The 22,727-nt window shown below is 39.5% G+C and overlaps 1 protein-coding gene across 2 annotated transcripts in view; it reads left to right on the forward strand.

Moving 5' to 3' along the window:
• The first annotated feature begins 293 nt into the window (after positions 1-293).
• Positions 294-22,727, forward strand: part of SKAP1 (src kinase associated phosphoprotein 1) — a 312,394-nt gene continuing 289,960 nt past the window's right edge. For both annotated transcript variants that reach the window (XM_053570461.1, XM_053570462.1), the window contains exon 1: positions 294-434. In XM_053570461.1, coding sequence (XP_053426436.1) covers positions 389-434 — 46 coding nt within the window. In that variant the 5' untranslated portion in view covers positions 294-388. The remainder of the gene's footprint in view (positions 435-22,727) is intronic.

Here is a 22,727-nt window from a genome sequence, read left to right on the forward strand (position 1 = left end):
TTATCTTTTAAGCTTGCCACCTTGAGGCCAAGTTCAGTACTTAGGATGGAGTCTCCAAGAGCCATGGTTCCTTTGAGTGGTGCGGAGTCTTTTATTTTAGTGAGGCGCTTGGAGGGGCGCACCTCTGGCCTGGCAACCTTTCTACTCTGGGTCGGCATGAGCCTCGCGAGGCCCCGCGTACGCGAGCCCCGGTCTCCCGCCGCCTCCGGCCCCCACCCCCCGCCCGCCTCGCGGGCCACTTCCTGAGCGCGCCCGGCCGGCGGCCCCGCCCCGCCGCTGGGGCCGCAGAGGTGCAGGTGCCTCCGCCGCGCAGCCAGGAGCCTCCGCCTCCGACCAGGGCCCACGCCCCTGCTCCGCCTCACACTCCGGCCTCCCTCTCGCCGGCCAAATGCAGGCCGTCGCCCTCCCTGAGGAGATCCGTTGGCTCCTGGAAGGTAACGCCCTGGCCCAGGCCAGTCCCCAAGGCCCCATCGGGAGGTCCCTCCAGTGCTGAGCTGAAGGCAGGAACCCAGACACCAGGCTCCCCACGGCTGCAGCGCTTGCTCTTCAGCTCCATCACTCACCTCCTCCAACTTCAAGACTTCCGAGTCCTCAACTCCTTAAAAGCCAGCCTTCCATCCATCCTCCCGCCTCAGAGTCTCTTTCTCTCCTTTGGTTCCACATGGTTTTTTTCCTCAGGGCCTCCACACCTCCACGTCACCTCCCAGACTTCTGAACTGCTCAGCCTCCCAAGCATCTGGGACTTCTGGCTGTGAGGAAGGCCGGGGCCTTGGTCCCCGGTGCCACCTTGCTGGATCTTGGGCCTGTCCCTTTCTCGGCAGGAGTCCTCCACCTCTGTAGAGCTTCCTGCCTTCTTCCCTCCCCACTCTCCACTCCCTCATCTGTCACAGAAGCCCTCACTTCTTCCTGCCTGGAGGTCCCCGAGGCTCTCAGCGGGGCTGTGAGGAGCTCGTGGGACCCTGCAGGCCCCCGGCCTGGTGGGTGCGCTGAGGACTCGGCCCCCAAGCCTGCCAGTAACAACCTGCAGATGGCCGGGGGTCTCATTACCCAACTCAAGGCAGGTTCATGCTCAGCATTACACGTTCTTAGGTTCTAGAAGTGCCCCACTGTGGTGAGTTCCCCTTCACCCGACAGTGTCTAAGCAGTCCTTTAGAGAGGTGAAGCCATACTCACTGACCACTCAACACTTCTAACGCTCAGTGGAGACTTGGCTCATAGGCAGTAGTTCCCACACTCTTCATGGTGAAAGTAATTTCCATTTGCTTTCCTGTAACTGTCCTTCTGGGGAGGATAGAGATCTGGATTCTCCAGTTGCATAAGGGTCCCAGGTGGAAGCTGTTCAGAATTGAGCTTTTTGGCATCTAAGTGACATATTTGACACATATTTAACAGATGGCCTGCTTTGGGCAGGTCATACTTTTGGCAAGCAGTACTCTTTTTCAGTTTCTCTCAATTTAATTGGTTTTATATCTCCATTACCTTGTTATCTTGGTATAAATGTCGCCTAATCAAATATTTGGCAAGTTCTTTTGGTCTTTGCTTGTAGCTCTATTTCCATTCTGGATTGCTTCTATATAAAAGCTGTCAACTAGTTGTTTCTGTTGAGGTGGGATTTCCAAAATCTTTTTTATATTACTTATGACCTGAATAAATCTAAACTTTAGGAGTAGAAAACTACATGCAGGGTAAAAGAGCGTTATCTGGATAATTGTTGAAGAAGCAATCTAGCCTTTTCCTCTGCTGATAGTTTAATATTAAGCTTCTGAAGAAAAGTGATATTTGTCTTTGGTTTCTGGGAGAGAGGGAATTGTGGCAAAAAAGTTTAACTCTGTCATTGCATTTAAAAGTGATTCTTTTTATTGGTATCTGTCTTTCAGTGAGAGGAAACCTATTTTGTAAGCTTGTTAAACCATACTTCAGTTTTGTGCGCAGCCTTGGTAGAAAATTTCTTCTTATTTTCAGAGGCTTGCAATAAAATCCACTCCTTTGACATTTTTGATGTGCAGTTCTTTATCGTTCAAAACTGACACTTCGGTAAACAACTCATTTCTGCACCTGCCACCTTCCTTTAGCTTAGATTATTTTCTTGTTAGCTGACTGTTTTTAATTGAAGTCTTCAGATCTCCTTCTAAAGTAGAACCTTTGTTTGCTGACAAGTAGAGCAGGGTATGAATGGAGATTAATTGCATGTCACATACTTCTGTATCAAACTTGCTGTGTCTTAACAATTTGTGTTGCTGCTCAGGTCTTTAGAATATATGGAGAAGTCTGAGGTTACATTATAAGGAGCTTCGTTGGTTAATGTATTACGTTAGGCTTTTTTCTTTTTAAGTTTGCCATGAGCATCTGAATCTGAAGCAGAGAAAAAAATGTAAAGTGGAATTCAACCAATGATTCTATTAAAAAATGTTTGAAGAATATGTTTTTGAAAGGTTCCTTGTAGTAACAGCAACATATTGGTTATAGGTTGTTTTTTTATGGAACATAAGTTTCTGGTGTAGATCAGCAGAATTAATTCATTGTGTTACAAATAATTTGTGGATATTAGAAACCCAAAATGGCCATCAATTTGTCATCTGTTGTTATTTACTTGTCTCCCCTGCCACACACTTTTTAAGGTTAACTGTTGACAATTAGAAAATATGTAGGTCCTGATCTCTGCATAGTCTCTCTGTGGGAGGGAGTCACAGGACGTGAGACTCTGGTGCTGCCACATGGCTGTGGGGGTGGAGTTTCGGCAATGAATTATTGCTTTCATAAACTAAGGCATAGGCATTTGCACAGTGATTTAACACTGGCCATCACAGCTATAACTTAAGCATTTATTTATTTATAACTACACTAGCATAAGTGACAGGGGCATTTTTTGACATAATATATGTACTTTTAAAAGTAAAGTATGTAAAGCATCATGAAAGGTTTATACCAAAATTTTGCATAATGAAGAAGGGAATAGAAATTTTGAAGGTCTAAAATTAGGTTTGTTTAAATATATAATTTTAAACATTTAAAAATGTTTCATTCAACCTAGAAACGCCACTTCTAGGAACTTGTTACTAAAATTAAAGGACGTGTAGTAGCATTTGCACAAAGATCTATCCAAAACGTTCAAAGTCAAGGTGATGGTTGAACGAATTATGGAATACTTTGCAGCAACTAAAAAGGATTTGATGGATCTATATGCATTGGCATGAAAAATATCCATGGTTTTTAAGACTAAATACATTAATAGGATATGTAATACCTCATTTTTGTTTGAAAACAAACAAAAGAAAAGCCTCATATGTTATGTATGCTTAAGTAAGCCTAGAGAGAAGTAAAAAACATATATATATATAAACTAAGCTGTTAACATTGGCTTCCTTGGGAAAAGAGGGAGAGTTTAGGGGAGGGGAGGGTATTAATTTTTATGTATGCATCTTTGTTGTTTAAATTGTGACAATGATTGTGTATTACTCTCATAACCAGGGAAAAACAACCAATAAGTTTATTTAAAAGAAAAAGGAACAAAACACGAATAGAAGCTCAGAAAGGTTGGAGTGCTGAAGGTCCATTAACCATGGTTGTGTTGATATTTTCCCCTTTTTATCCCTGAGGGGTATGGAAGATGGATAATTAAAAAAAAATTCTCTCTTGGATTTTTGGCAAATGTCAAAGCAGTGAGAGGCTTCTAGAGTAACTCAGGAAATAGCTTCCTCAGATAGACCTTGTCAAGCTCTCATGTAGAAATACTAACTAGTCCCCTATCAGCAAATAAGTATCTTACAGATAAGTAGAATGAAGGGCACCTTTTACTATATTGAAAGAGGAGGAAATATTCAGGTCTGTTTTTAAATAATAGGGCTTCAGATGTAGAAGTTATCTTTTTGTTTTTGTTTTCTGATAACCATGCTGAAAATAAAAACAATGAGTGCTGGCAGTTTGCATAATCTTTGTTCCACAGATCTGTACATAATCAGTCTCTTCTTCCTGGTTTTTCTAGCTCCATTTTTGAAGTCAGAATAGAAAGAGGCAAGTATGAAGGAGGTAGAATAGATATTTCTTTGGTTTACAGTTTGTCCTGTGTGATGGAATGGGGCCTACTGACTTTATCATGATAGCTGATAGGTTCCAACTGCCTACGTGTAACCTAAATCCTGCTCAGAATATGGGTTTAAGCCAAAGTAATATCAACTACCTGGCTGCACGTAGTAACAATTGCTGCATTAATGCTGATTCTGATATGCCTATAGTTACTTATTTTTAAATTTCTTTGGAAAGAAGCAGTCATTAATCATTTCCTTCCAGATTGTTCTCCAGATTTGTACTGGTCAATGCAGCCAACCATAAAATCCTTTTCAATATAGTAAAACTCCAACTATGTGGAGTTTGCAAGAATGAGTTGCTCTGAATATAAGATATTCTTTAAGCATTAGAACTTTTTTTTTTTTCTAGAGACAGAGTCTCACTCTGTTGCCCTTAGTAGAGTGCCATGACATCGTTAGAGCTTACAGCAACCTTCAGCTCTTGGCCTTAAGCAATTCTCTTGCCTCAGCCTCCTGAGTAACTGGGACTACAGGCGCCTGCCACAATTCCTGGCTATTTTTTTGTTGCAGTTTGGCCAGGGCTGGGTTCGAACCCTCCACCCTTGGTATATGGGGCTGATGCCCTACTCACTGAGCCACAGGAGCCGCCCCAGCATTCTAACTTTTTATTAGAAACATCTGTGATCAAGCTTTTTCTAAAATGCATCAGGAGCTTTATATTCAAATAGACCGCTTTGCCACATTTTAAAACTCAGAATTGTTATCGTGAATGTCTATTATCATAGTTCACTGAGATATTTTGAATTGTTTAGGGTGTTTTGGCTATAGTTGCCCCTGAATTGTTTTGTGAGTATCTGTGTCTTCTTTATATTTTTATTTTTGTTATTTTTTTCCTGCAGTGAGGCCAAGGACTACTACCTTTGCGCTGTTGCTTGTGTACTTACATTCCTAGTGCTTCTGGAACATCAGATAATCAAGCTAGTTGGAATTAAGATATATGTTAAAAAAAAAAAAAAAGGTATGAAGGGCTGGCTTTCCTGATGAACTAAGTACCTACACTTTAGGCAAACTTTGTTTTGTTTTGTTTTGTTTTTTTGAGACAGGGTCTTACTCTGTTCCCCAAGCTGGAGTGCCGGGGCATAAGCCTAGCTCATACCAGCCTCAAACTCCTGAGTTCAAGCAATCCTTCTGCCTCAGCCTCCTGAGTAGCTAGTACTGCAGATGCCCACAATGACACTTGGCTAATTTTTCTGTAATTTTTTTTTTTTTTTTAACAGAGACTGAGTCTTGCTCTCTTTCTCAGGCTAGTCCTGAGTTCAAGACTAAAGGGATCCTCCCACCTTGGCCTCCCTATGTGCTAGGATTGCAGGTGAGAGCCACCACGTCCAGCCAAGGCAAAGGCTTTGTGACATATATTTTGGCTGCTTAAAATCTTTTTTTGTAATTTTTTTTTTTTTTTAGAGACAGAGTCTCACTTTATTGCCCTTGGTAGAGTGCCATGGCGTCACACAGCTCACAGCAACCTCCAACTCCTGGGCTTAGGTGGTTCTCTTGACTCAGCCTCCCGAGCAGCTGGGATTACAGGTGCCTGCCACAATGCCCGGCTATTTTTTTGTAATTTTAATGTGTCTCTCTTATGAAACAAGAGAATGTGTCTGTCTTGTTGTCATCTTAGGTGAGGTAACTAGTCAGTTAAATTCTGAAAGGTGAGAGATAGGCCACCTTTTTCATGTTAAAATTTTCTGATTATAAAAGTAACAACCCTCATTGTAGAAAACACAGAGTAGTACACAGTTATTCAGGGTCAACAATCATTAAATGTCCATGTTTTTCTTTCAGTCTTTATTATATGTGTATATACTTTAAAAGTTAGACACGTGTGCAGTTTTGTATGTGGATTCTTCAACTTGCTATTTTTCTTGCTATTTTTTACTTGCTATTGCCTTTTGAGCATTTTCTTAGGTCATTGCTATGGTCTGAATGTTTGTCTCCTCCAAATTCACATGTTGACACCTAATTACCAATATGATGGTGTTAGCCTTTGGGAGGTGATTAGCCATCATGAATGGGAATAACCTTATAAAAGAGGCCCCAGAGAACTGTGTGGCTCCTTCTACTATATGAGGACATAGTTAAATGGTATCATTTATGAACCAGAATGCTACCCCATCAGATTTTGGACTTTCCAGTCTCCAGAACTAGGAAATATAAATTTCTATTGTTTATAAACTACCCAATTTGTGGTCTTTTGTTATAGCAGCCTGAATAGACTAAGGCAATCATTAAATGTTGGTTTCTTTTTTTTTTATTTCAAGTGATTTTTTGTTTAAGTGATACATCCTATTTTATTCCTCAGGTAGTTTTACCCTAATGGCTTAAAAGAAAAAGAGAATCATGTCCCTCTGATTAACAATGTTAGTGAAACAACATCTTGTAGTTCTTTCCTCTAGTGTGAACTGTGAACTTACTGATAGGAGATTTTAGACCCTGAAAATTATTGTTTTTATCATGTATATTACATTGCAAGAATTTTTTGATATATGCAAATGTCAAAAGCATGTCTATAAGAAATATTATAAGGGATACTTTTTCCTATTTAACTTGTTCATTACTTATTTTTTGCACTGTGAATTTTTATTCTTGAACTCTGTTTTATCGCTTAGATATTTAGACTGTGCTGCTGGCCACACAGTTATTTAGATTTAAATTAACTAAAATAAAACAAAAAATTCAGTTCCTCAGTTGTACTGGCTGCATTTCAGCCACTCAGTAGCCACAGTGGACAGTGAATAAAGCCCTGGTGGGTGGTAATCTAGAATATAATGCTGTGTGAATATCTCAGGAAGGGTACTTGGATAATATACTGTCTGAGACTCTGCATGTCTGAGAATGTGTCTCTCTTGTTTCATAAAAAATTAGCTGTGGGCATGAAGTTCTCAGGTCTTGCTCTTCCCTTTCCTTCCTCCTCCCCCCAACTCACCCTCTAGAAGTTGTCCCATTATTTTCTGGTCTTCAACTTTGTGGAGAAGTCTGATGTTAGTGTGATATATTTCTTTTATAATCCACTCCTCCCACCTTTTGCCTGGATGTTTATAGGATATTTTTCTTTGCTCTCAAAAATATCATTAGATTGTGTCCAGGTCTTATAATGTCTAATAATTTTGCATGGTCTGTAATGAACCTTCTTTTCTATGGACTCAGGTTTTCCTTTGACTTGGGAAAGTTTTTTTGAATTATCATGCTTCTGCTCCATCTGTTGTATTCTGTCTCACTGGGGTTTATACCATAAATATATTAGACTCCTGATCTGATCTCTGTTTCATCTCTTTTATTGTCTCATTTGTCATTGCTTTCATTATGGTTTTAAATTCAACGTTTATTTATAAAGTTTCCATGTGTTCTTTCCTCATCATTCATTGTTTCATTTTCATTACATTTATAAAGCTCTGATTTATACATGTAATGACTTTTTGGGTATTGTTGAGAATTAGAAATATTCTAAACATTTCCATTCTTTAGTAATAAATCTACTTGAGAGAGAGGCATTTTCTCTAGTTCTTTAGATGGTTTTTTAAGTTTTCTTTCTTTTTTGGAACTATAGTGTTTTCTTGTGGGTGTTGTAGATTTTCTCTGTGTGCAGTCTGCCTAGATTCTTTTTCTTTTGGGACAGAGTCTCAGTCATCCTGGGGTTGAATGCCGTGGCATCACAGCGCACAGCTGCCTCAGACTCTTGGGCTTAAGCAAGTCTCTTGCCTCAGCCTCCCAAGTAGCTGGGACTACAGGAGCCTGCAACAATGCCTGGCTGCTTTTTTTTTTTTTAGAGATGAGATCTTGCTATGGTTCAGGCTGGTCTTGAACTCGTGAGCTCAGGCAATCCACCTGCCTTGGCCTCCCAGAGTGCTAGGATTACAGGTGTGATTCACCACACCCAGCACATTTTAAGTTTGCCTAGATTCAAATCCTGACTCTGCCACTTTCTTACTACCTGTTTGACCTTGGGCCTCAGTTTCTTCATTTATAAAATGGGAATAATAGTACCTATTTTATACAATTTATATGAAGAATAAAGAAATGAATATTTGAAAACAATGTAGGGCAGTGTCTGGCATGTATCAAACACTATATAAATATAAATGTCTGGTAAATAGAATTTTAAATGTTTTTATTTGAAGAAATCTTATTGACCTCCTTTTGGTTTTTTTTGCAGCTACCTTTCCATAGGAAAACTCTTAGACTTGGCCTTTTGCCTATATTGATGGTCAATCCTTGCTTTTCTACATTAGGGGTGTCTTGTGGGAATTCTTTTAAGGTCTCATTTATTTCTTTCCTTCAGAGTCTAGTGACAATGAGATACTTTATGGAAGAAGGAGAAAGTTAGCCTTGTTGCTTTTGTTGTCACCTAGTCTGCAATTCACTGAATTTTCTTTACTCTTGTAGATTACCAAACATATAATTTTTTTTTTTTTTTTAAAGACAGAGTTTTACTTTGCTGCCTTGGCTAGAGGGCAGTGGCATCATCAGAGCTCACTGAAGCCTCAAGTTTCTGGGCTCAAATGATCCTCCTATCTCAGCCTCCTGAGTAGCCGGGGCCTTAGGTGCCCACTGTAATGCCTGGCTAATTTTTCTATTTTTTGTAGAGATGGGGCCTTGCTCTTGCTCAGGATGTTCTTGAATTCCTAGCTTCAATTATTCCTCCCATTTCAGCCTCCCAGAGTGCTAGGATTACACATGTGAGCCACCGCGTCTAGCCCAAAGATATAATTTTTCTACTCTGATGTTTCAGCTGAAAATTTCTTTTGCAACCAAGAAATTCTCTGAGGCAGCACTTGAAACTTTTCTTAGTCAATTTCCACATGATTGAGCATATATCAGGAGGGATATGGGCTCCTTACCTCATTACAGAACATTTTGTCTTTTGTGTGTGTAAAATAATATTTTTGCATTAATTCTCATTTAAAAAAATTATTCTTTCCTTTCTCCCTTTTGATTGCTAAAATTAAAATGGAATTGTAGAATATTCAGGTATAGCCTACATACTAGATGGGCTTCTCAGCCTTTTGAGCTCTAAGTAACAGCTACTCTCCCAGTGGAAGCCCACAGCTCTCCTCAAGATCTGGGTAAGTCTCAAGGAGGGCGCGTTCTCAAGGTCAACTTTCCCACCAGGCTCCTTGCTCCTAGGCAAGGTGTAGGCCACCCAGGGTGATTTTGTCCCTCGGGAATGTTTGGCAACATCTGGAAACATTTTGGTTATCGCAACTGGGTGGGTGCTACAAACATTTAGTGGGTAGAAGCTGAGGATGCTGTTCAACTTGCTGCAGTATTCAGGACAACCCCCTACAGCAAAGAATCATCCAGTCCAAATTGTCAGTAGTGCTGAGTTTGAGAAACCCTGGTCTAGACATATCCTCTTCGTCATTTTCCGCAAAAGCCTATACACATGAAGTCCCTTTGAATGTAGAAGACATCACTGGAGATTCAGGGGGTGCATGGAGAGGGAAGAGGGGGTTGCATTGCAGTCATGCAAAAGATGCCAGTTGGAGCATTAGACATTTCCTGTTCCTGCATACCCTTTTGTCATGCCAGGTATCAGAACATATGCTCTGGCCCTTCACCTGATTTACTTTTCAGCCTTATGCCTTCTCATTACCACTTTCACCCTTTATTCTATCTGGAGCAAAGCCAAAAAAATTTTTTTTCCTTGTCGCATGAAAAGGCAGTTTAACTATCTTTCAGTTGTCTAGGTTCCCATCAACATTCACACACAACAAAACAAGTTATTTTACCAAACAATGGCAATTCTTTTCTTAAGAAGAATTGTAGTACCTGTTATTAAAATAATATTTTTGCCTACTTTCGTAAGTATGATACTTAAACAGTTTTTAATCATTTTACAGAGAGAAAAATAAGGGAAGTTTCAAGTTTTAGTATCATCTGAGAATCTTAACATATTGACATAACTAGCATAGATCTAATTTTTTCATGTTATAAGCCATTACACCCTACAGAAATCCTACAATTTCTGCTATATTTATTCATATTTATTTCCCTTATGTTTCCAAGTTCATTGCTTGCTTTTCTGGTTTGTCAGTGCTGCATTATAGGTTAGGTGATTATAACAGATGGCTTTTCAGGTTCGGAGTCTTTGAATTCTACTGTTTAATTTTACTATTTAGCTTTTATAGGAAAGATAGGACAGATCTGGACTCAGGAATAGCTAAGAGTGGTCTTAGCATCCTGCAAATCTTCCCGAAGGCTAATGGCTTTGATAAAATCATTTATGAATTACTTAAATTCTCATCTAGGATCTCCTCCTAACATTTTGCTGACATCTAATATTAGTATGTTATAGGAAAATAAAATTTTTATTCACATAATAAGAGCTGCCTAAAATGTATGGAGTGGCACTTATTTGTACTTACTTAAGCCAATACTGTAGTAGAATTGGAATTAATTAAGGTACCATATATTATAAATCAAGTATGAAAAGTGCTAGTGTACTTAAATAGCTACAAAAAAATCTCTTCATTACATTTTAATAAACCTTAACATCATATTCCTTTTAAAATAATTTTTCTTTCTGGTAACTTTTTGTGTTAACTTCTTTATCTATCCATATATCCATCCATCCAGCCAGCTACATTCCTTCCTTCCTTGCTTCCCTCCCTTTCATTCTTCCATTTCCCCCTTCTTAGTACTTTATTAAGGTATGATTTATATACATAAAATCTTGGTTGTTAAAATAGATGACACATACATATACCGACAGTCCCAGTCTCAGGTTATGAATGAGATAGATTCTGTAGGTTTGTTCTTAAGTTGAATTTGTATAAACTTGGAGCAGGTACATTTACCTTTTACCTGTAATAACCTCTGTTCATAAGTGTAAGTTGTACATAAGTCAGATGTTTGTAATTGGAGGACTGACTTTATGTAGGTGTATATGGATAGAGACACACACACACACCACCCAGATCAAGATATAAACATTCCCACCATCCTAGAAAATTTCCTTTCAGTGAACAGTCCCTCCCAGAGCTAGTCACTATTCTGATTTCTATTATAGCAGGTATGGTGTGCTGTTCTGGAATTTCATGTAATCAGTATGTACCTATTTGTGTCTGTCCTCAACATAATGTTTTTGAAATGTCTTCAAATGTCTTCATGTTTTGTGTACTGGTTTGTGCCTTTTTACTCAGTGATATTGTCTGATATGAATATTCCAGTGTGTTTATCCTTTCTTCTGCTGATGGATAACGAGTTGTTTTCAGTTTGGGGCTGTTTATAAATATAGCTGCTATGAGCATTCTTGTATAACTTGTTTTGTAAACACAAGCACTCATTTCTCTTGGACGAATATTTAGGAGAGGAATTATTGGGTCATAAAGTAAGTGTGTGTAAAATGCAAACAGTTTTCCAAAGTGATTGTGCCCGTTGTATACTCCCACCAGCAATGTATGTGAGTTTCAGTTGCTCCATGTCCTTACCAACACTTGGTATTGCAGTCATTTTATTTTATATGTTCTGGTGAATGTCATGGTCCGTGTATATTTTATTTTAGTTAAAAAAAATCTGATAGATGTATTTTTATTCTAGAATATTTGTGCAACACGGAAGTATATATAATTCTTGTTTTTTTTGAGACAGAGTCTTGGCTATGTCACCCTCGGTGGAGTACTGTGGTGTCACAGCTCACAGCAACCGCAAACTCTTGGGCTTAAGCAATTTCTCTTGCCTCAGCCTCCCAAGTAGCTGGAACTACAGGTGCCCACCACAATGCCCAGCTATTTTTTTGTTGTAGTTGTTATTGTTGTTTGGTAGGCCTGGGTCAGGTTCAAACCCGCCAGCCCTGGTGTATGTGGCCAGTGCCCTAGCCACTGAGCTACAGGTGCTGAGCCATAATTCTTTTTTTTTTTTTTTTGTAGAGACAAGAGTCTCACTTTGTTGCCCTTGGTAGAGTGCCATGGTGTCACACAGAGAATCGCCTGAGCCCAAGAGTTTGAGGTTGCTGTGAGCTATGACACCCTGGTACTCTATCGAGGGGGACAAAGTAAGAGTCTTTTTTTTTTTTGTAGAGACAGAGTCTCACTTTATGGCCCTCTGTAGAATGCCATGGCATCACACAGCTCACAGCAACCTCCAACTCCTGGGCTTAGGCAATTCTCCTGCCTTAGCCCCCTGAGTAGCTGGGACTACAGGCACCCGCCACAACGCCTGGCTATTTTTTTGTTGCAGATTAGCGGGGGCCAGGTTTGAACCCCCCACCCTCAGTATATAGGGCCGGTGCCCTAACCACTGAGCCACAGGCACCACTCTATAATTCTTGTTTTTTAAGCAGTGTTGGAGACTTTGTTGCATAAATCAATCTATGTATCCATCCATGTATGTGTGTATATACATTTTTTTTTTTTTTTTTTGTAGAGACAGAGTCTCACTTTATGGCCCTCGGTAGAGTGCCGTGGCCTCACACAGCTCACAGCAATCTCCAACTCCTGGGCTTAAGGGATTCTCTTGCCTCAGCCTCCCGAGTAGCTGGGACTACAGGCGCCCGCCACAACGCCCGGCTATTTTTTGGTTGCAGTTTGGCCGGGGCCGGGTTTAGAACCCGCCACCCTCGGTATATGGGGCCGGTGCCCTACCGACTGAGCCACAGGCGCCGCCCCATTTTTTTTTTTTTTTGTAGACAGAGTCTCACTGTACCGCCCTCGGGTAGAGTGCCGTGGCGTCATATGGCTCACAGCAACCTCTACTCTTGGGCTTATGCGATTCTCTTGCCTTAGCCTCCCCAGCAGCTGGGACCACAAGTGCCCGCCACAACACCCGGCTATTTTTTTATTGCAGTTTGGCCGGGGCTGGGTTTGAACCCGCCACCCTCGGCATATGGGGCCGGCGCCCTACTCACTGAGCCACAGGCGCCGCCCTGCATCTTATATATTTAAACAGCTGCACGATATTTAACAATTATGTATCTACTGTCCTATTGATAGATGTTTAGGCTGTTTCTAAATATTTTATATTTCCATAGTGCTGTAGAAAACATTTTTATCTGTGCATCTCGGTGTAAATATTTCTATGGGATAGATTCTTAGCCTCGAAAATGAAGATTGCATAAGTGTTAATCTGGATTTCTTGGCTGGCCACTAGTTAAAACTTAATCTAAAGTACTCTCTGTGTTTTAGTTTCTGGTTTTTGTTTTCTCTGTGCTGTCGGTATAGGGTATTTTCAATTTTTCCTCTACCAGAGGTAGAAGAACTAAAAATATAAACACCATGCATTGTTTCGGTCATGGGGCAGAAACAATCAGCAGGTTAAACCAAACCACAACCAGAACATGCTGACAGGTTTTCTATTGTATGCTGACAACTTCTCACAAACCAAAACAAAGCTGATAGGTATGACTTTAGCCTTGCTAACAAGTTTTTTCTCTTAACACCAGGTAAAAAGTATATGCTTAAGGATGCCAATTAATTTTCAGATCAAAAATTTAATTTAAGTAACAAATTATAAACATGATGGTACTTTTATTTAATTGGTGTGAAAATAGATAAGACAAGGTTTTCATGAAGACTTTGATTAATAGGGCAGGGACATTAAACACTAAAGTTTTAGAGGTTTGATTTTATGAGAATGACTGCAGAAATCCTAATGGCATGATGAAGTCAGTATAACTGTGACAGGGAATTAGGAATTATATTTGTTTTTACCAGAACCTATCAATGAGTCTTTACAGAAGTTAGGTTATCAACTACCTTGGTTTCTTCTGTAAAAGAGCAATATGTACTTTAAAGGGACAGTTGTGACATGTTTAAATGTACAAAATGGATAACCTAGAATGAAATATGGTTTTCTACTCCTGGCAAGGTGAAGTTTGTTTTGGTTTAATGGGAATGGTTTGCTAGGGATGACACTGCGGTTAAGCATAGTCTGTTATTAGAAAGGATGTCTTACTATTAAAAGTTCACTTATGGAAGTCCTGGGGATGGTGCAAACACATTTTTACTCCCTGGCTACCACCACCAATGCAAAGAGTCCTGGGATGGGCTCATGGGAGGCCTTTTCCCCTGGGTCTCCTTTCCTTTTTCCTCCACAATCACAATGTACCTTTTCTGCCGCTCCACTCTTCGCCACACAGGTCCCACCTCCATGCTGGAGGGGTGATGTCTGGTCGTTAAGGCTTTAACTGCTTCAGAGTGTTCAGAGTGAAGCATCTGTAACATAAATTAAACATTTTCTTTTTCATTAGGAAAAAATGCTAGATATCACTGAAAAATGTAAGTGATAAGGCTAAATAGCATCCTGCTCCTAGAATTTAAAAAATCAATCAATCGATCAATAATTTCCGAATATTCCCTTAGGTATTTTTTTTTTATATGGAAACAGTGTTTTTAGGGGGGAAAGAACCATGTTTTTTAAGCTGATAGCTAGCCTATTTTAAAATACTACTTTGCAAGTGGCTGGGCATGGTGTCTCATGCTTGTAATCCTAACACTCTGGGAGGTTGAAGCAGGTGGATTTCTTGAACTCTGGAGTTTGAGACCAGTGTGAACAAAAACAAGATCCTGTCTCTACTAAAAATAGAAAAACTAGCCAAGCATGGTGGCAGGCACCAGTAGTCCCAGCTACTAAGGAAGCTGAGGTAAGAGAATCACTTGAGCCTAAGAGTTGGAGGTTGCTGTGAGCTATGATGCCATAGCACTCTACCGAGGGCAACAGAGTGAGAGACTCTGTCTCAATACATAAATAAATAAAAAATAAAAACTACTCTGGAAGTATATACCTGGAGAAGAGGACTATAGACAAAATATTTTGAGACACCAATCAATATTTTGAGCTGATGGGCCACCAGCTTCCAACTTGGGCTTCCAGAAACTCTTTCTCTACTTAACCCTGGGCATCACTTGCTTCCTTGCTAGTCAGGGACAGAAAGTTCTTTATTTCCTTCTTCCCTAATCCCAAGTTCTGATGGTAGTACTGGGGAATGACTCCAGAGTGAGGAGCTGATGAGAGCCACGTTGCTGTTCTGAGGATTAGAGAAGAGACCATCTAAGGGGACAGATTAGCGTGGGAACGGGCCCCACGCAGGGAAGGGGTGAGAATCAGTGGAAGGATCTAGAGGGAGGAGAGAACAGAATTTCCTCTCTTCACGTCTCCCTCTTCTTTTCCTGTCCTGCCCTCTCACCTCCTACTCCATCTTCCAGTTGAGAGTGTGGCTACCAGCAGCTTGGAGGTGCTGGGTTGGGAGGTGGAGAAGGAATAGTGGCAGATGTCAGCAGAGGGCTCTTGAAGCAAAATGAAAAAATCAGCCCCAGAGAGAGAATGGACATTTCTATGACTGTGCCCAGCTAGGACAAGCATTTGCACCTAAAGAGTACATGGGGGGCGGCGCCTGTGGCTCAGTGAGCAGGGTGCCGGCCCCATATGCCAAGGGTGGCCGGTTCAAACCCAGCCCCTGCCGAACTGCAACAAAAAAAAGCCGGGCGTTGTGGCGGGCGCCTGTAGTCCCAGCTACTCGGGAGACTGAGGCAGGAGAATCGTGTAAGCCCAAGAGTTGGAGGTTGCTGTGAGCCGTGTGATGCCACGGCACTCTACCCGAGGGTGGTACAGTGAGACTCTGTCTCTACAAAAGAAAAAAAAAAAAGAGTACATGGGACTTAATTTTACTAAAGAGAGGGCCTGAAATACTGCCCAGCTTTAAACTTTGTGGAATTAACTTGGTGGATCGTTTTAACTTCTTCTGCTAACCCTTTTCCCCATAATCAAAAATCTCAAATGCCCATATAGGCAGAAATTTATACTATTCTTCCTTTCAGAAATGTTCTGCGCTAGCAGTTCAAATACTTTTACAGAATATCCCTCCAGGAGCACTTTGATTGGTATTTGGTAGGTGGAATTGTTTTCAGCATTTGGTCATTCATCCTGCCTCCAAAAAAAGATTGATTGAAGTTAACTTTTGAGTTTAGAAACATACATATTAACAAAACATTTGCAACTGTTAGGGAGAAACAACTTAATTTTTTTTTTTCTCTCAGTCTATTAGAAGCATTTCTTAGGAAACAGAAGGAAGCAACCTTAAAATCTTTCTGTAGTTTGGAAAATGCGACCCATAACGTTGTTCTCCTCCAAATAAACAGAAGGTCACCTTGTAAATAGACAAGATCAGAGAATGGGGGAGAATGTCAGAAACTTTCGCCAGTCTGCATCCTGCCAAGTCAGAATCTTTTCAGCAGGAGCTTAGACTCTACAGTGCTTTTTTGCCAAGTGTGATGATCATGTCATGTCTTTAGTGTTATATATGCCCTGGGTTCCCTCGTCCTTTGGTCATCTTTTTCTATTTGTTTTCCTACTCTAATTTGCTGGCATAGATGTCATAAACTGCCTGGAAGCTGATAGGATTTTTGTTTGGGGGCAGCTGTGAATTACATCATTGCCAGAGCTGAACTGTGTTTACCTTTTAAATATGGGACTTAAAATGATTGTCTATTACTTTAGTACAAACACTGTATGTTGTCACAAGCTTGCCTCTAGACTAATCTTTCACCTCTTTCCCACCTGCCCTGATTTTTATGTTCTGTCCTCCAGTTGAAATTAATTCAATCACTGCAACTACACTGCCCTTTCTAACCTCCAGACCTTTGCACGTGATATTCCTTGTGCTTGGGCCATTCTTTTCCTCATCCCACCAACTTTTTTCCTCCTCCTCCAGGTGCAGACTTGGTTTGCTACTTTGGGGGTTTGAGATGAAAGGTCAGTTTTCCAAGAGGTCTCCTCTGACCGACCTTCCCCTCTAGAGGAGGTGCCTCTGCCTGTATACCCACCACTTCACTTATTATCACAACTTATTCTAATTATCTATTGAAGCCTGTGTTCTTCACTAGACTGTGAACTCTTTAAGTAGGTCTATCTTGTTCACATTTTTGGTGCTTAGCATGTAATAAATACTCAATGAGTATTTGTTGAAGAATAAATGCATTTAGACAGTGTGATGTTGTTTATGGTAGGTTTTGAATTTTGTCTTTTCTCTTGGGTATGAGGACATTTACACAACATTGCATGGCTCACCCTCCAGTTGAAAGTGACTGGGAAGACCCTGTAGCATTGGGTACTATGTGAAGTGAGTACTGTGGCGTCAGAGGCCCTAGGGGGCATTCTTGTGCAGTTAGTGATACTTTTTACCCTGGTGGTGGTGGTTGCAGGGAGCTCAAGCCATCCTTATATGACTGGACATGATGCTTATATTGGAAGAGTTCTTGTTTGTAAAAGAATCATTCACTTTATGGAAGACACAGATAGAATGGTGACCTTGATTAAATAAGTGAGGCGATATATTGAAGCACCTTTTAAAATCTTTTCCCTGTTCAGTGGTGAGTAATGTGTTCCAAGCAGGGTTACTCAGACGCCTATGGGTTATATTCATTGTGAGTAGCATTATCTTTTAAATTGAAGAGAAAATGTATTATATCTGGGTCTGTAATTTTCTTTCCTTAATGTCTTCATCAAGTGTTGGTACCAGGGTTATGTTGGCTTCGTAAAATGAATTGGGAAGTATGTATAATATTAGAGATACCATTCTTCATATAGACTTTGCTTTTGACTTCTTTATGTTTTCTTGATTATATGCTTATTCTTCTAGTAAGTTTGTGGGCATGCTTTTTTTAAAAAAAAACATTTTTAAGAATCTGATGAGACATCTGACAGAAGTTATCTTTGTATCCTCTTATTCCCCTGAGTAGGTGCAGGTGAGAAAACAAGCACTTAAAATAACATGTGAGCTCCTAAAGCATTTTGAAAGGAAGTCTTTCAAAAATTCAATTTGAAGCAAAACTTAAAATGCAAAGTCATAATAAAAAACCAACTTGTTCTTGGTGACATTAGTTAGGAGATGATTATATCATGTGAATTCCTTATTAACAATTTTGTTTGTTCCTTGCTAACAATCACTGATATGATTACGTAAGGTATTTTACTTATAAGAACTTAGTAAGGATTATCAATTATTACTCAAGAAAGGTGGGGGGAGAGGGACTTTACCTAACAATTGCAATCAGTGTAACCTGGCTTATTGTACCCTCAATGAATCCCCAACAATAAAAAAAAAAAAAAAAAGAAAGGTGGGGGGGAAAGAATTTGTAAGGAAAATTGTACACAAACTTTATGGCCACCCTGCATATATTTATATATGAATAATTATATATAATATGTTATATATATGTATACACACACATATAGGATTTGTCATCTGTAGGAATAAAGTATACACTTCAATACTCTACCTCCTGTAGAATCATCTTCATTTCTCACTTTATTTTGGCCTGGGGAACTTTCCTTTCTTTGTTCTTGACTATCCCACTACCACTGAGAAAAATGAAGATGAAGAATGAAAATTCAAGTCTATCTAGTCAAACTGTGAATTGTGTTGCCTCATGCTTGCATAATGATTTTATTTACTTTTTTTCTAATTCTAAAACATACATTTTTAGAACATTTAAAAATATAGAGAGTATGAAGAAGATGATAAAAATGGCTACAACTCAATTATCCAGCGATGACCATTATTAATATTCTGGTGTTCATCCCAGTCCCCGATTGGCAAGAGGAAAGGGTCAGTGAAAATTTGGTTAAAGAATGAATTGAGCTGTGGCTCAAAGGGGTAGGACACCAGCCCCATATGCCGGAGGTGGTGGGTTCAAACCCAGCCCTGGCCAGAAACTGCAAAAAAAAAAAAAAAGAACGAATTGAATCTAATATTCTTTTATTTGCAAAACATTAAGGTTATACTATATACCACTTACTTTATTAATAGACTTTATTTTTAAGAACAGTTTTAGGTTTATGGAAAAACTGAGTAGACGGTACAGAGTCCCTAGTCTTCCTCCTACCCCCAGTTTCCCTTGCTGTTAACACTTTATATAACTATGATACTTTTGTTACAATTAATGAACCAATACTGATACATTATTAACTAAAATCTATAATTTATTTTGACCATTTCCTTGATCTTCCTTGTTTTTGGATGACCTTGACAGTTTTACAAATTTATTTATTTAATTATTTATTTATTTTGAGTAAGGGTATTGCTCTGTTGCCCGGCTAGAGTGTAGTGGCATCATCACGGCTCACTGCAACCGCAAACTCGTGGGCCCAAGTGAGTTTCCTTCCTCAGCCTCTTGAGTAGCTGGGACTACAGATGTGTGCCACCATGCCTAGCTAGTTTTTAAATTTTTTATAGAGGCAGGGTCTCACTTGTTTTCAGGCTAGTCTCAAACTCCTGGTCTCAAACTCTCAAGCAATCCTCTCACCTTGCTGACTTTGACAGTTTTCTGGAAGGGTACTGGTCAGGTGTATTGTAGAATTTGTCTGGTGTTTTTCTCATGATTAGACTGGGGTTATGGGCTTTGGGGAGGAAGATCGCAGAGAAAGTGCTATTTTCATCACATCATATCAAAGTCCATACTATCAACATGATTATGATGTTGACCTTGATCACTTGGCCGACATAATGTTTGTCCTGTTTCCCCACTGTGAAGTTAATTATTATTTACCCTTTGCATACTGTACTCTTTGGAAGAAAGTTGCTATGGTGCGGCCCACACTTAAGGAAATTTGGTGCTTTGTCTATCCCTCCCCACTCTCTTGAACTCCTTGCTACCTACTGATTTTTTTTACTGTCTCTATAGTGTTTGTCTTTTCCAGAATGTCATATAATCACATTTATTTAGTAAGTGGCCTTTTCAGATAGGCTTCTTTGACTTAACAATATGCATTTGAAGCTCTTCCCTGTCTTTTTGTGGCTTGATGGTTTCTTTTCAACATTGAGTAATATTCCATTGTATGAATGTGTCACTGTTTCTCCATTCACCTAGTGAGGGACATCATGGTTGTTTCCACTCTTTGGCAGTTATGACAAAGACTACTATAAACATGGCTGTGCAGGTTTTTGTGTGGACATAAGTTTTCAGCTCAATTGGGTGAATACTTAAGAGCATGATTGCTGGATTTTATGATAAGACTATGTTTAGCTTTCTAAAAACCTGCCAAACTGCTTTCCAATGTGGCTGTCCCATTTTGTAGTCCCATCAATAATGAATGACACTTCCTGTTGCTCCACAACCTTAACCAGCCTTTGATATTGTGAGTTTTTTGGAATTTAGGCATTCTGATAGGTGTGTCATGATATCTCATTATTGTTATAATTTGCAATTCCCTAGTGATATGATGCTGGACATCTTTTCATTGCTTATTTACAATCTGTATATCTCCCTTTGTGAGGTATCTGCAAAAGTGGGTCTTTTGCTCATTTTTTTAATTAGGCAGTTGGTTTTCTTACTGACTTTTAAGTGTTCTTTCTATATTTTGGATACAAGTCCTTTATCAGATATGTATTTTGAAGATTTTATCACAGTCTGTGGCTTGGCTTTTTATTCTCTTAACAATGCCTTTCCCAGAGCAGAAGTTTTCCATTTTATTGAATTTTAACTTATCATTTTTTAAATTTTATGCATCATGCTTTTGGTATTGTACCTAAACGTTCATTGCCAAACTTGAGGTCATCTAGATTTTCTCCTGTTATCTTTTAAGATTTAATAGTTTTATACTTTCAATTGAGGTCTATGACCTACTTTGAATTACATTTTTGTGAAAGGTGTAAGAGCTGTGTCTAGATTCATTTTTACACATAGATGTTCAGTCATTCCAGCATCACTTGTTAAAAAGACTATCTTCTTGGGCAGTGCCTGTGGCTCAAGGAGTAGGGCACTGGTCCCATGTGCCGGAGGTGGTGGGTTCAAACCTAGCCCCGGCCAAAAACCAAAAAAAAAAGACTATCTTCTCTTTGTTGAATTGCCTTTCCTCAGTTGTCAAAAATCAGTTGACTATGTTTGCATGGGTCTGTTTCTGAGCTCTCTATTCTGTTTTACCGATCTATGTCTGTTCTTTCAACAGTATCTTCTGTCTTGATCGCTGTAACTTTATAGTAAGTCATACAATCGTCATGTCAGTCTTCCATCTTTTTTATTCCACCTCCTCATTCTGTAGTGTGTTAAGAATACCCTGTAAGAATATTTTGAATTCCTTACATTTTCTTCATGAACGTTACCTTTAAATGAGTATGTGATATTTTATTAAAGATCTATAATATAACCAGTAGCCAATATGAAGTGGAAAAACTCCAGAATATGTTATTCTGTTTTTGTAAATGAAGATTAAAAGATCATGTTAGCATAGAATAAAAAAGTGAAAGGATGAAAAGAGTGAAAGAGTAGTGAGATTACAAGTAGTTTGATTTTCTTCCTTATGCCTATTTTTAATTTTTGTTTTCCAAATTTTTTTTTTTTTTTTTTGTGGGTTTTTGGCCAGGGCTGGGTTTGAACCCGCCACCTCTGGCATATGGGACCGGTGCCCTACTCCTTGAGCCACAGGCACCACCCCTGTTTTCCAAATTTTATACAATGAGCAGCTATACCTTTTTAAATTAGAGAGAAAGATAAAATACATTTGTTTTCTGAGAAATATCTTTTCTTCTTTCTTCACCCCTCTTAATCAATCTAAATGCTTTAATGGTTGCATAGTATTCAAATATGGGTACACCATAATTTATTTATCAATAATTAACTTACCACATTGATATACTGAAAAAAGCCACGTAAGGTAGGGATTAAAGGCTCAGGAGCCATAGTACCTGGGTTCATACCTTAGCTGCTCCACTTGCTAGGTGTGTAACCTGGGTGCAGATTTCTCATTTCACCTTAGTTTTCTCATTCAGAAAATGGGAGGACAGTATCTATGTCATAGGCGGCCCTGCATATACGTGATATGGTGTTTATATTAGAACAGATTTTGTTTTAAAAATGTCGATCACTTAATAGAAAACCTACTACATACATGGAGAGCTTGGCTAAATAGGGAAGTGATACATGTATGTTGGTAAGTCTCTTTGCTGTTCAGGGGTGAGTAGTTGTAAAGTATAGCAGTGAAGTTGCTCAGAGACCTTCAGGTCATATTCACTGTATCATCTTCTGAACTGAAGGGCAATGGTATTACATTATGTATTGGTCTGTAATTTTCTTCCCTTAGTATCTTTATCAAGTTTTGATATCTGGGAATGCTGGTTTCATAAAATGAGTTGAGGAGTCTTCCCAGTTCTCTATTTTCAGAAAGAGCTTCTGTAGGATTGAAAATATTTCTTTCTTTCTTTTTTTTGAGCAGAGTCTTACTATGTTGCCCTTGGTAGAGTACTGTGGTGTCACAGCTCACAGCAACCTCAAACTCTTGGGCTTAAGCAAGTCTCTTGCCTCAGCCTCCCAAATAGCTCTACAGGTGCCTGCCACAACACCTGGCTGTCTTTTTGTTGTAGTTGTCATTGTTGCTTAGCAGGCCTGGGCCAGGTTCAAACCCACCAGCCCTGGTGTATGTGGCCAGCATCCTAACCACTGAACTATGGGCGTCAAGCCACATTGAAAGTATTTCTACTTTAAATGTCTGATGAACTTCATCTGTGAAATCATCTGGGCCTGACTTTTCTTTCTGGAAAGATTTTTTTAAGCTACACACTCACTTTCTTGGAGTTTTTACATATAGATACAGATATATAGATATGGGGGTCTCACAGTATTGCACAGACTGGATTCAAACTCCTGAGTTGAAGCCATCCTCCCACCTTATCCTCGTTAGCAAGTTGCACTGTAGACATGCACCATTGCACTAAGCTGT

This window comes from Nycticebus coucang, chromosome 18 (genome assembly GCF_027406575.1).
Source record: "Nycticebus coucang isolate mNycCou1 chromosome 18, mNycCou1.pri, whole genome shotgun sequence".
Lineage (NCBI taxonomy): Eukaryota > Metazoa > Chordata > Mammalia > Primates > Lorisidae > Nycticebus > Nycticebus coucang.